General features: G+C 39.9%; 1 protein-coding gene across 2 annotated transcripts in view; it reads right to left on the bottom strand.

The window, feature by feature from the left end:
• The window catches only part of Dync2h1 (dynein cytoplasmic 2 heavy chain 1), a 202259-nt gene that overhangs the window by 17928 nt on the left and 168794 nt on the right, over positions 1-15537 (bottom strand). For both annotated transcript variants that reach the window (XM_021652837.2, XM_021652836.2), the window contains 2 exons: positions 7167-7283; positions 3916-4125 (listed from right to left, as the gene is read on the bottom strand). In XM_021652837.2, the coding sequence (XP_021508512.1) occupies positions 3916-4125; positions 7167-7283 (327 nt within the window). The remainder of the gene's footprint in view (positions 1-3915; positions 4126-7166; positions 7284-15537) is intronic.

Genomic DNA, 15537 nt, shown 5'->3' on the forward strand with positions numbered 1-15537 from the left:
CTCAAAAGGATCAGGAGTATAAACCCATCTACAGCTACGTAGTAACTGTGAGGCCGGGCTGGGCTACATGAGGCCCTGTCAAATATAAGCTAAGAACATATACGGCAACCCCCCTTAAACTACAGAAAAATATTTAAAGGAAGCGGGCCTTCCACATTCATTCTACAAGGCAAGCATTACCATCCAAGATGAAACAAGGACACAAAGAAAACGACAGCATATTATCTTTTGATAAACAAAATCCCACAAAGTCCTACTTTTAGAATGTCAGATCTTAATCCTTGGATAAAAACTGTGTATCAGTCTCTATAATCTAACCTCCACTGGCCCCTCAGCTTTCTTCACCACTGTTCTGCTCTATTCTTGTTATATTGGTTATAAACACTGAGAAGAGTGTGAAGGTTCCTAGATAGCATTTAAGGAGACATATACTAGCCACATTGATCTGGGCAAATATGTACGAATAATCAACCAATAAAAACTCACTGGAAAAATGTGGGAAGGAAGGGCAAGAGTCTTTCTGTGTGTTTCTGTTCTGCCAGCACTGTGCTGCACAGCCCTGCTGTCCACACTGACCATGAACCTCCCCACTTTAGGAAGACCCAGATTCGCTGGTATTTCTGCATGTTTGTAATTCCCATTTAACTGACTGAAAAGGCAGTTAGTGTCACCAACCAGTATGTTAAAATCATCTGAAAAAACTTGTTCTATAAAGGGCTCAATTAAAATGATTTTTAAAAGCAATGTAATCTATTAATTCCTAATCAAATGATACACTTGTGATTATTTGGCAGGGATGACAAGAAAATCTGTCAGTTTCATTTTGACTTGATTATGCCTTTAAAATTATGATTTTTAAAATATATTCCAACATGTAAGACAGAATAGTAGCACTAGTGAGGTACTCATTATTATGTCCTTTTATAAAATCAAAGCAGCAGAGCTTTAGGCATAACCAGTAGCTGTTGAACAAACTTGTAAGGATTAACCCTAGGCAGGACAGTTTCTACTGCAATCATCCTAGGAACACTGGTGAAAATATCAAGTGTTATTATAAGTTGTATTTAGTTATATCACATAGCACACAAATTGCAACATTTAAATTTAATCAAAATTAGCTTTTATTTTGAAATTCATGAGATACTACAGTTTTAAATTTATTGAAACTTAATGTATTTTTCTTGGTCAAAACTGACCTACTCTCACTTGAATTTCAAAGACCCCAAAACTATCTCCAAAAATCTGCATCATACGATTTAAAAGTACTTTGTTAAACACAGTTTTGAGTTTTAGAAAGGAGTTTAATCCAGTTCACTCTCATGTAAATGTTGAAGGTTATGGTACTGATGCATACCTGTAACGGAGGCACTGTCCCTCAGTCCCCTCAGTCGGTCTCTACTGACCTGGCTGAGGGGGCTGCTGCTGCCACAGCCGTGGGCCACTGGTCTGCCTGCCCTTAGTACTGGAGTTATAAATGTGTGCTGCTGGCCCTGGCTTTTCCCATGAGTAAAATTAGGGTTCCCATGGCAAACTTGGATTCTCGTGTTTCTGTGTTAACCACTTTACCAACAGAGACATCAAAGCCTAATACAGAATAATCAAAGTTATATATGGTATCTACATCCCTTATTTTAATTAAGAATTTAGCTCAGGAATTGGATGTGACTTAGATTTGTGGATACAAGTCCAGTTGGTGGGAAGGGAAGAGCCCACTCTGAAGGAAGCAAACACCATTTCCAGATGGGAGCTGCAGTGCCACCTCTGAGAAGAGTGAGACAAGCTGGGCATGGTGAGCTAGCCAGAGCCCAGCCTGACCCAAAAGTTTGGGCTTCCTACAATCTCAGAGTCCCAGAGAGACTTGGTAAAAAGGCTGCCCACTCAGACATTTCTTAGGCCATGAGCTCTGTCAAAGTACTCTCAAGAGAAGCATCAGCCCCCAGACGTCCTCAGCTGCAAGGAGCATCTCCAGCGGGGCCCCTTCCTTACCACCAAGCCTGGATAGAGAAAACACTGCAGGGATTCATCCCAGCAGCATAAAGCATGCATCCCAGTGGCAAAGCAGGGAGGGGCTGAGCCTGCAGACAGCTCTTTCTGCTCTAATAAGACTGGGCTTCAGAGAGAAAATGAAGCATGCCCTCCTCCTCCCTCACCCCACAGCACAAACCAGCAAAGCATTTCCACCCTTTGTATAAGGGCTGCTAGCTCCCTTCTGGTTCTTTGCTTTTCCTTCTGACTGTCCTGCCTCATCTGTGTTTGTTTTATTGGATGGTCTTTCACTATTCATTTTTAATCCTCCATCCTGCACGTTTTGCTGTCTGCTTGTTTTCTTCCTTTGCCCATCCCTTTTCTTTCAATTATTTATTAATACATTTGCCTGTAAAGTTAACATCCAACTTATCCTATAAGCATCTTTTTCTTTTTTTTTTTATTCGTACTAAGGTTAGAGTTGATACTTACAGTTTTTTTCCCCGCATATTTAAATATATGGTTGGTTTTTAAATTCTTACTATTTCTGCAGTGTGCTTTCCCTCTTCCAAGTGGCAGTAGGCTGACTACTGACTGATAAGATCCTCACATAAGACAGGAAGAGGAATCAAACACAACAGAGGCAAACTACAACACAGAAACAACATACATACACCTACATATATACATACATATAAATGTATGCCAAGATGGTGCCTCCAGAACCTCATACAACTTCACAAAAACTGGACCCCCCAAAACAGAAAGGATTCAAATGCCACTAGACTAAGAATGTAAAGCTTTAATTTTTAAAAATACTTGGTGACCTCAAAGAGGAATCACATAAAGAAGTGAAGAAAAGTCCATTTGAGATCTAGTGGAGAAAGCTAGCAACTTAGATGAGATATTCAGAAAAAAAGATTGAAATTCTGAAAGAAAAGAAAAGAGTAACAATCTTTAGAGTGCAAAGCTCAATAAAGCAAATAAACTGTAGTAAGACTCACAGAGTCGACAACTAGCCAGCTTCCAGGAAAGAGTGTCAGGAACTGAAGACAAGGCTGAGACACTGTTACATTAGACAGAAATAACAAAGATCAATTGTTCCAACGATTTCTAGACACTCTAGGACAAAATCAGGACATCACACAAGAATCCAACGTATACAAGAGATAAAAACCAACAGAAAACCTATCCGATGAGAACAAAGGAGAACAATCCTCAAGTCTAGGGAAAGGGGTAGACACCCAACTATGGAAAGCATGTAGGCAACCGACTGAGGACATAGTTCTCTCCCCAATTTCTCTTTTTGTTTCTGAATAACATGGAATTTATTATTTACTAAAATGGGCCAATTATTTAGTGGGAAAAGTGCTGATGTCTCTTTTTCTGACAAACATCTCCCAGTATTTCACTAGACTCATCCGTCTCTTTGCCTCACCATTCATATCCAGCACCTTAGAGGCATTTGGCTGAAGATGTCATTGACATGAGAGCACCACCTGCCTGCAGATGGGTTTGGGAGCAGGCATACTCACAATCCAACTGGTTTGAAATAATGTAGATTCCAAAGTTTTTGTTTCAGTTGCTAGGAAACAGCTTTGGGCTTAGAGGGCCTAAAATTTGATCTGGTAGGCTACCAACATGTTATAGGAAACTTGCCCCAAAGTGAAATAAAAATGGATTTCACTTTTCATCTGTACTAAAAAGATGGTTATTGAAAAGAGTGCAGCTGTGACCCTAGAGAACTATATACTTGTGTCATGATGACTTAATGCTTCCACTAGACTCACTGTTAGTTTTTCAACCAATACATTCTATCTACATAGTTCCCACCACCTGGACTTAAGTTCTCTGTTACAGTTAGCTACAGGATCCCTTGTAAATGTATTTCGTGAAAGGAGAGCCACACAGGTAAAAGAATAATAAGTGACAGACTTAGGGTTGGCTTACCTTTTGGTTTAATAAAGCACTTGCCAGTTTTTGTACTTCTGAACTCAGTAATGTAGTTCCTCTGATGACTTTACTGAGGGCAGCCAGAGACTGATGGACACTTTGTACTAAGCGGATGGCATTGAACTGTTCAAGAATGATGAACGATAATATTGGAGATCCTTGTCGATCATTGGGAGGTGATACTTTTTGATGGATTAGGTTTGAATTCTAAAAGAACAAGGTCATGTCACAGTTAACAAGGAATAACATCAATGACACACTGAAGTATGTAAAAGGTCAAGAATCACTCATGAATTCATGTTTCTGAATACTCTGTTTTACGAATGGACAAACGGAGTCTGTAAATACAGGTTCTGGATTTGACCAAGTTTTAAGTGGTATGTGGAGTGAAAACAAAATAGCAAAACAAGAATCAGAGAGGAGAAACAGTAAGAGCACGGGGAAGGCATAGAAGACAGGGAGCCTTCTAAGTCAGAGCAACCTGACTCACAGGCTGGTTGGTTACCCTGCAATTTCCATTTTATTGTACCCAGATCTGGGAACAAATACAGCTTGCAAAACTTACTCTTTTACACATGCAACAACTATTTCTTTCACATCAATTTATTGGTTTTACCAAATTACTGAAAATATACTTATTAAAAAGCAGTCATAATTTCATGTTTGTTTCTTCTAGTTTAGCTGGAATTAAGCTAAATAACTTGAATAAAGAAACAAGTATGTGGTAATTCATAATTTCAATCCAAAGTGCTGAAGAATGGAAACAGAAGGCAAACATATAGGTCAAGTAAGAGTTTCCTGAGAGCTGATACACAGTACCTGAACCTGGGAGCTAATACATATCTTTTTTTGTTAGTAGATTACTCTTTCTCATCATTTTATAAATGTATTCAAGCTATGCACAAATGTGTTGGTATAACAGAATCAAGAAATACACACAAAGGTGAAAGTTCCCTTTACTGTGGTGTCACCCAGAACGGTATCTCTCCTCAAGGGAACCTACTGTCCTTAGTGTTTATTGGTTCCCAGCACCAGCCTTATGAAGCATCAGGCTCCAGTGAAAAGTTTACTTGGTGATGTGTGCATCAGATACTATGTCCCTCTCCCCTTAGACTACAGCCCTTTTCTGAAGGGGGAATAGTCTGATAAACTTCACAGCCTTTCTCCCAGGTTCTATTTCCCAGTTTCCTCAAGTGCAAGTTCCCTCTTCCACCAGCTCAGGGATGGTATTTGCTGCAGTGTTTGAACTCCCACTGTTACTTTTTGGCTGTTTCATCAATCTATCACTCACAAGACCAACTGCCTCTACTCAATGCCTTTGTTATGTTTCTATTGCTGTGATAAGAGGCCACTGCCAAGGCAACTGACAGAAGAAAGATGTTACCTGGGGATTACAGTTTCAGAGGGTTAGTTCATGACCGTCATGGTGGGGAGCTTGGTGGCAGGGAGGCGTGGTGCTGGAGCAGTATCTGAGAGCTTATATCTTGAGATATAATAAGGTGGGGGGGGGGGGAGAGAGAGAGAGAGAGAGAGAGAGAGAGAGAGAGAGAGAGAGCACTAACTAGGCATGACTCAAGTCTTTTAGAAACCTCAAATCCTGCCCTCAGTGACAGAGGAGGGCTTCCAAGGAGCCACACTCTGATTCCTTCCCAAACAGTTCCACCACATGGTGGCCACATGTTCAAACACAGAAGCCTATCTGTTGTTCACGCCTCTACATGATAAGAACACTGCTGCTGCCTGCACCGACAGTGACTGCAATTCTGACTTCTAGTGTCCTCCCTAACTGGCTGTGTGACCATACAGGGGCCTCCTGCCCTGGAAATCCCTACCTAGTCGATTGGCCCCACAAACACAATGGGGACTTTATAAACTACACTGATATCAGAACCACAATCCACAAAAGGAATCAGGAAATAAATTTGAACATAAACAGGTTAATCTACTACTAATAAAAATATCTAAGAGCCAGAGCCTAATAAACATTTTAAATGTATAAGCAGCAGTTCAAAGTCACTCGCTATCCTAACACCAGTAAATTTTGGTATGATCAGCAGACACAAACAGCAAGGTGACACAGAAGTTGGCGTTGCTGAATATGGACTATAAAGCTGTGACTTCCCTTAGCCTTTAGGAAGCCCTCAAGAGCTGGGGGGGGGGGAGGGTGACTCAGTGCAGCCAAGCATGAGGATTAGCACTGAGTTTCCAGAAACCATGTGAAAGCTCGGCCAACCTGACATCCCAGCACCTGGGAAGCAGACAAGGAATCCCCGGCACAAGCTGGCTGCCTGGACTAGCTGAAGAGAATATGTTCAAGTTCAGTGAGAGACTCTGCCTCAAGATGGAGAGAAATGGGAGACACCACCAAAAGTCAACGTCATGCTCTCACATGTACACACTCGTACACATGTCAACACACACCCACCCACATATACCCCCACAGCCCACAAGTGCACAGCCTGCCTGTACAAACAAGTCTTCAAAGAGACCTGCTGTTTTCACTGTGTCTCCTATCTCAATTATTCTGTTAGCAGAATCTTTTTGCTTTACTTACCCCATTTGCTCAGAATTTGTTAAGACCTTTAAAATCTAGTGAATTTTGATTTAAAAGGTAAACATAATAAGAAAGACTATTTACATACATGGTTAATAGCATAGACATTATAAAAGACACAAAGTAAATGATCTTCTAAAGGCTTCAATTGAAAACTTGTGTAAATTTGTTTACAACAAAGAATGAAGAAGATTAACTTCAGTATGAACTGACAGGGAGAAGAACAAACACTGACTATGTGCTCAGGGGAGGAAGGCACTGTATGAAGACTGACTGTATGACTCAGGGAAAGGATGCATAGTGTGAAGGCTGACTGTGTAACTCAGGGGAGGAAGGCACAGTGTGAAGAACAACTGTGTGACTCAGGAAAGAAAAGTACATCGTGAAGGCTGACTGTGTGACTTAGGAGAGGAATGCATAGTGTGAAGACTGACTGTGACTCAGGAGAGAAAAGTACATCGTGAAGGCTGACTGTGTGACTTAGGAGAGGAATGCACAGTGTGAAGACTGACTGTGACTCAGGGGAGGAATGTCTAGTGTGAAGACTGTGTGCTCAGGACAAGCAGGGCCTGGGTGTGGGTGGGAATGATGAATGTGAATGTCTTTGTTAGTCAGGCAGAACAGCACAGCTCCAGGGGGCTGGAAAAAGTAACACAGGGAAAAGGTGTAAAATTTTCAATCCTTCTTTACTAACCTGGTTCAGTTTCTTCCAAAGATTGAGGATGGGGGAAAGTTCATTAGACCAGATTTCTCTATCAAACTTGCAGCCAGCTGTGACTGATCTTCCCAGGATCCTGAGCTGGGAGATGACCTGAGTGAAGAAAGCACATTCCAGTGAGTGACTTCCACACGGGAGACAGCATGGCCCTGCGCCACATACAGTCCATGACAACCCAAGACTGTATAAACGGTGGAATCCCTGTATCTCTATCATTTTGTTTGAACAACTGGATTCATTCAAATAGTCAAAAACACTAAAGACTGTAAAGTTGAGGGAAAGCATTCTAAAATTAAATTGTGCTTTTTGTCACAAAAGCTGCTTCTTTATACAGACATGCACTTTGTGCTATCAACACCCTCGGGCCTCTCTCCTTCTTTATTTCAAAATCTACAATGCTTTTCAGTTCCATTGATTTAAATCTTCTCATTTCAAAATACCATGTATTTAAAAACACGGCAGAGAATAAGTACAAAGAAAGTGGCTGCTAGCCGGTTAAAGAGTTTGCATACATTTTTAATGCTTAATTTTCATCTTCCATTTCAGTATTCCCTCTACGTAGGAGGCCCCAAAGAAAGATCAATTAATTAAAGTGAAGCTAGGTAAACATTACTCCCCACTGGGGCCTTTGCTGCTGTAGCTTCATCATCATTAGCTTCTTTGCTGTGTGCATCAAAATCAATCACTTGCATTTTCTTTTCTAAATGAAATCATGTCTACTGGGTCCTATTTTATAAACATTTATCTCATTAAACATGTGCTAACGATAACACAAAACATGACCAATACTGTACCATAGACATGTTGGTGGCTGTAAAATGACTGGGCCAGTTACTGATTGTTCCTTGTAATAGTTCAGCCAACTAGTAAAACTAGCTATCATATGGCTTATCTAATACGAACAAGGTGAGTCCAAGAAGCCCAGGCACACATTTCACAGAGCAGCATTTTAAACTTCAGCACCTGCAGCCTGCTAACTACCTTCATGTTTTTGAGAGATATACACTAAAAAGATATTCTTTTTAGTATGTTTGGTTAGATTTCATACTTAGTTACACTCTTACATTAGTAAACCTTGTACTAAAATAAGGACTATAAATCTTTCAGAATGAATGTACTACTTAATTGCTTCACATACACAATCACACGGCTGGATTCAACTCCTAGAGCTTTTGATTGATTTCCTAGTCAAACAGCACTGCGGAGAGTCAGTGCTTGACTTCCTTTGTTTTTCTGATGAATCATTTTCATTTGCTGGAGCTGAATTCTATACAGCATTTGATTTATCAGCATCACTTCTCTACAAAATGTCCCCACTTGGTAGTCAGGAGATGTGCTGTTCTGGCTCTGGTAACACTTATTATCACTTATTTGTGTTTTAAATTTATTAAACACAACAAGAAAAGGATGTAAATAAAAAAGCAAAAGAAAAAAGTACAAATACATTTTTAAACTATTTAAAAGAAATGTTGACTCGCCCTCTCAGATAATTATGTTTTCTGTCCTAGAAAGATGACATGACACACATATAATGCTATGATGACTCTTTTATAAGCAGAGAACAATAAACAAGGACGTTCACACACACAAAGACATTCCTGTTAAAGAGCACAGGGCTGGCTATAACAATGGCTTATCTGCTAGTTTTATAAATATAAAACACTTATTTTTCTATAAGTTCAAACAAAATATCTAATAATATGTTTCAATCCAGTGAAAGTCCTTTCTTCAACAGTTTCAAGGTGGAGTCACAGAATATTAATCTTCCTATATATGAAGTTAAAATTTATGTTTATACAAAAATACCTAAAGATTTATTGTTTGAATATCAGTAAATAAAAAAATCAAGGGGGTAAATGTATACTATGTTTATGTCTCTTAAAAATCCAGTCACATGCAAGGCCAAATCACTATTTTATTGTTGTTGTTTTTCATGACAGGGCTTCTCTGTGTAGCCTTGGCTGTCCTGGACTTACTTTGTAGACCAGGCTGGCCTCGAACTCACAGAGTTCCTCCTGCCTCTGCCTCCCTGAGTACTGGGATTACAGGTATATACCACTGTGCCTGGCTAATATTGGTTATTTTTTATAAGAGATTTCATCCAAAACTCAAGGTGAAACAAATTGCTATACTCATAGCATTTTGCTTATAGGATCACTTTTCAAGTCAATATGGTATTAAAAGCTAAAAAATAAGTCAAATGATGCACATCTTATATTTTAACACAAGCAAATGTAAAACCTAACCCTCTCCTCAAAAGATGTTTAATTCATACTAGTGAGTAAGCCAGTTTTGAAGCTCTATAATGCATTACAGGGTAGCTACTCATTGCACATCATGTATATGATGTATCATTCTGGACGATGCTAAGTAACTAAGAACTGATGTCAGTCACTTTACTATACTGCTTCCTGGGCCATGAAGAGATGTTATTATGCTGTTCTGTTTCACTCTGGATAATTAGTCGGCTTCCAGGCATCTAATTACAAAGGGTCAGACCTTTATAATTAATGAATATACTGAAGAGATGGGTTCTATACTCTTCCTATCTTGGGTGTATATCTCCTGGGATGGTTAATCTTGGTTGTCAACTTGACCATACCTGGACTCAACTAAAACCTAAGCAGATGGGTTCACCTATGAGGGGTTTTCTTGACTGGATCCTTTGAGGTGGAAGACCTATCTTAATCTGGAGCACAACTTTTAGTGGAAGCCAACAGAAAAAGACATGGAAGAAGGAAACTTTTGATCTTTGTCTGCTTGCTCTCATTCTTGCTGGCAAGTTCATCTGCCCTGTCACTTAACATCTTTGCTGGTGTTAGAACATACTTAGTCAAGATTCCAGTGTAGACTGAAGACCAACAGAAACATTGAACCTTATACAGATTCTTCCCTTTCTGTCAGGAGACAGCCTTTGTTGGAGACAGCTGTATGACAGTGACCTGTAAGTCACTCTAATAATCTGCTCTTAGCATGTCTCTGTATTCATCCTAAAAATTCTCTTCCTTTATGGAACCCTGACCACTGCTAGATACATAAACTAATACCTCATCTCTTTGTGTATTTTTTTTAAAGAATTGTATTTGAAAACACTTTGGCAGCTAATTAGGAAATGAAATATGCTTATTATCTTATTCAGCCATTTCACAACTAGGTTATGTGTTGAAGGAAATCAGGGTGTATGCTAGATGTGTACTCCAAATCTACTTTGTTAGGATTGTTTGGCAGCTAGTTTTAGGGGCCTCAAAGTAGAAACATTCTAAATACCCTTAGTGAATGAATGAATAAATCATGGCATGGCTGCACACCCAAATACTATTTGTCACTTAAAAGGAAGCAACTCCAGATACACATAAGAACACTGATGAATTTCATAGTTTTTCTTAGCAAAACTAATAAAAGGCATACAGTTTTAACTGAAGTATGCTTTTAATAAAATATTCTAGAAAATATAAATTAATTTAAATTGATCAAAAGGAAACTGAGTGCTGCATGAGTACAGGGAGAGGAGGTGTACTGTGGTGAAGGAAACTGGGGCAACAGAAATGGGCCCACTCTCTGGACAAGTGTAAGCAGGTCAATGCGTATGAGCTATACAGTCAGTAAGTGTCAAAATAACTCTAATAAAGATACAGAAAGTGAGAAAAGTGGTCACTGAGGTCAGGCAGCTTTTAGAACACCTATCTGGGAAAGCTAAAACATGGGTGTAGCACCGGTTTAAAGTATTTGTTTTTCTGATGGGGGGAGGGAGAAAGAAAAGAAACTTGTCACTGTTAAGGGCTTGTGTCTATCAAGAATCCTCAGAAAAGCTCATGTATGGAAAGCGTGAACACTCACTAGGAGTGTCTGAGGGTAGGCGGAGGAGCAGGAGGTGGCTGGCTTCATCACTGGATGAACCCACAACTCACTCTCCTCAGTGGATGAGGGGACTACTGGCTGGGCTGGAGGAGGAGCGTCAAACACATGATGTGGGTGTTTTTGATGACTCTATTGCCGAAGCACTCCCTCCCGCCATGATGTGTCTCACACCAGAACCTCTGAGATCAGTCTTTTGCTCGTCTCCCACATGCTGTCACACAGGGAAAAGAATACTGCAGCTACAGAACAGATGTGCTGGCTTCTCTGTCACAACAGGCCTTGGCTCTGGATCTTAGGAAGAAGCTGGAAGCTTCTAACTTGTTAAAATGTTTCACTACTGTTCCACATCCCTAAATGTTTTCTCTTGGCTTGTGTAATCCCTATCTCTTTATCGCCTACTCCATTCCTCAGAAAGCACTAAATTCCCGTTTATCAGGATAGATTTATTGGCAATTGCCTTCCAAATAGAAATAGAAACTGCTTCTCTGATTCACACAGGTTGTGGGACTGTTGTGTATGCCCTCCAGCTGTGAATATGTGTGTTGTCTTTGGGTAACAGTCTCATGGAAGAAGGCAGGCACTGACCTCTGGGTATATATATCATTGAGTGACACGGTCAAGGCACACAAATATCCTTTACATATTTTAAATTTAAAACTAGCTTCATTATCAACATTTTCAAAGATAAAGGCAGCCATCTAATAGTTATCAATGTCTTCTTGAATTTGCTTCATCATCTCTACTAAACTCTCCACCCCTGGGCTTTAATACAATGCCACTCTTCCTCTTAACAAATAAAAATTAATTATTGTGATATAATATCCACATATTTAAATATCTTTACTGGTTGTTTCAAAATCCTTTCATTTGGATTAGTGGAAGATGAATTTCTTGAAAGGTTATAAGGTTTTGTGATTTTCTTGGCATCTTTCTAATGTCATCATGAGTCCCTCTTTTTTTTATTTATCACATCTGTTTCACCTAATGATTGAATTCCTCAGCTGTCTTGTGAAATGTCCTGTATCCAAATTAAATCCTGTTGCATTTAATTTGCTCCTGCATTTCCAATTATTGGTTAGTTAGTTCCAAGGTATAATAAAATTCAGGTTCATTTGCATTTTTGAACAAATACTTTTGTAAAGTGTACTCGGTGCTGACTTCAGGGATCATGGTTCCTGAATGCCCTGCTGTAGTGCAAAGACACATCACAGGTAGAAGCAGCAGCAACACGCACTTCTCTTGCCAGTTTCCCTGCTGGCCCCGCCCAGCTGGGCAAGCCTTCACTCTTGTTGTCCTCATGATTTTGATAGGATATCATCCCTCCGCTCGTTAGTGATGAAGAGTAGGAAGACTTCCACTCTCCTTTCATCACCATGAAGGCAAATCCACGAGAGCTTAAGACAGACCTTCCTTTACTTCCTATTTGAAGACAAGATATGTCCATTCCTTAACAGGTGATAATCTACAAAAAGTTAAAAAATCTGGCTTCTAAGTGACTTATTTTAACCTAGCATTAAAAGTAATAAATATGAGATCATTGTACATATTCACAGAGTAAACACTCTGTAAATGTCCTTCTCTCTGCTTATTTATTAGTCTTAGAACTCAGAGCATGCAAAGTACTCAAAATCAGAGCATTTGTGAATACATCTGATGTTGACACACCTAGACATACCAGTTTCTCTAGATATACTAGGGAGCTGAATTAATATGCTTGCTCTTAGGAGAGACCCTCTTAAGTGGGTCAAATGGAGTGAGACATGCACACGAGATCTGAGTGGTACACACGTGCCTCTGAGGCTGGCAGTGCTCCTGAAAATAGTATTAATAAATGGGGTCCTGGAGTGTGGATTCACATTCCCAAACACGTGTGTACCCCAGGTTTGCCCACACTTCATAAATATGTTTATTAGACTATTCTAATAACCGTTGTGAGCCTGGATAAGACACGCTGACCACAGCTGCTGAATGCAACTGCGTTGCTGCAAAAAGTATGCACTTTCTAGGAAAGCCATGTAAAACCTTTCTGACGACAACTACTCATAGATCCAACATGTAAGAATCATCTCAAAACCTGCTACCACTTTGCTTAAAGCTGCGAGCGCTTCCTAACTTGCTTAAAGCGCATCTTAGCCCATTCTCTACAAGCTGTGCAGCACCGCAGCGATCTAGCCGCTTCCCGAGACGCCACGCTGCCTTCTGCCCTCCCTCACTGCAAGAGCAGAACTGCCCTGTGGCTGTGAAAAGATGTCTACTCTCATCAGTACTCACCAATGCTCATCAAGGAGGTGATGCCATTAACATGCCAGACAGCAAAACCCAGACATCTACAAATGTCAAGGTGACACCCTTAAGAGAGTCTCTCCTAAGAGCAAGCATATTAATTCAGCTCCCTAGTATATCTAGAGAAACTCTGCTACGTCTATGTGTGTCAACATCACATGTATTCACAAATGTTCTTAGTAGCCCTGTTCTAGTAACAAAAAATCTGAAGCAGCCCTCATGCCCATTAATAAGGAAAAAGACACATTGTTTAACATTTGAATTAGGCAATACTGTACAGTAACAGAAAGTGATGAAAGTATATCTAACAACAATGGTGATGAATCTTCAGGAAAGTGACTAGAGGGAAGAAGTCCTAGCCTATGTCTGTGTTCATGTGTGTATATATGTGAACATGTGTATATATGGATGTATGTATAAATGTGAATGTGTGTATGTATGTGTGTGCTTTCCTGAGGGCCAGCTGCTAAACAGATTTCAAGAATATTTTTGATTATGTGGCTGGTGAAATAGCGCAGCAGCTACAAGTGTCCTACTCTTGCAAAGAACCCAAGTTTAGGTTCGAGTCCTCATGTTAGGTGGTTCACACCCACCTGAATCTCCAGCTGGAGGACATCTGATACCCTCATTTGGCCTCCACAGGCACTACACTGCACTGCATTCATCTATAAACCAACACTCAGATATACAAACATACATGTGTAATTCTTTAAATGAGGGGCTGGAGAGACAGCTCAGCAGTTAAGAAGCCCTGCTCCAAGCTGAATTCCCAGCCCGCAAATCATGGATCACAACCATCTGTAATCTTAGCCCAGGGAATCTGATGCCCTCTCTGGCCTCTGTAGGCACAAGGCATGCATGTGGTGCACAGACATGCATGCAAGCAAAGCTTCCATACACATAATAAAAACAAATAATCTTTAAAAACTAAAACTTGAGAAACATTTCTAAAGATGACTAAATCGGAAAGTCTGGGTTAAAAGTCGAGCCCTCCCTCTAAGCGATAGAGATCTTGGGCATCTTACGCTACGTAAGTCTTGGTGTTTATTTCTTCATTTGTTAAAAGAGAAAAGTAATGGTTCTTATTTGAAAGAGTCTATACACTGTAGATAAGCTCCTGGATACAGAGCATTGAGAACAGCTTCAGACACAGGAAGGTCAATAAACAAAAGCTATTCAAATCGCCAAGGAGCAACTACATAGAACCTGACTGTGTGTTGTTTCAGTGTATTGTGGTTCAGTGTAAGGGCTCATTCTCACAACACATGGCTTACTGAGATGCAGTGGACCATGAGGGGGCTACCGCATCAATCATTAGTCCACTTATAGAGTGGCACTCAACAGGTATTACGAGGTGGGGCCTAGCTGAGGAAAAATTCAAATGAGAGTGTGATGCTCAAGGAGTTCTGTCACATACTTCTCTCTGATTTCCTTCCACTCCACCCTACTTCCTCCTGGCTCCCATGATGTCAGCAGCCTTCTCCCACCAGACCCTTTTACCATGCTCCTGTCTTGCCAGAGCCTTAAAAGCAATTGCCTGAAACCTGTGAAGATCTTTGCTCTTTATGCAGTATTTTGTCACAGCAATGGAAAGGTAACATTTTTGTCTTCACGATTTCAAACACCAAAGTTATATAATATCCAGTCATTAATTCATATCAAAATATTTATCTTTTATAAGATAATACAGAAAGAAAGAAAATGTATTTGTATCCTGCATGTTAATGACAATATTAAATTTGGTAGCAAGTTCACTTATACAAGTTACATTCAAAGTAATCATAATATTATTGAGGATTGTTTTAGCAATTCTGGGCTTCTTGTTATTCCATATTGAGAATTTTTCTTTCAAGATCTGTAAAGAATTGTGTTGGTAATTTGATGGGAATTGCATTGAATCTGTAGGTTGCTTTTGGTAAGATGGACATTTTTACTATGTTAATCCTGCCAAGCCATGAGCATGGGAGATCTTTCCATCTTCTGAAGTCTTCTTCTAATTCTTTCTTCAGAGACTGGAAATTTTTTTTCATACAGGTCTTTGACATGCATAGTTAGTTACACCAAGGTATTTTATGTCCTTTGTGGCTATTGTGAAGGGTGTTGTTTCCCTAATTTCTTTCTAAGCTCATTTGTCTTTTGTATACAGGAGGGCTACTGATTTTTTGAGTTAATTTTGTATCCAGCCACTTTGCTGAAGGTGTTTATC

The sequence above is a fragment of the Meriones unguiculatus genome, chromosome 1, assembly GCF_030254825.1.
Source record: "Meriones unguiculatus strain TT.TT164.6M chromosome 1, Bangor_MerUng_6.1, whole genome shotgun sequence".
NCBI classification, from domain to species: Eukaryota; Metazoa; Chordata; class Mammalia; order Rodentia; family Muridae; genus Meriones; species Meriones unguiculatus.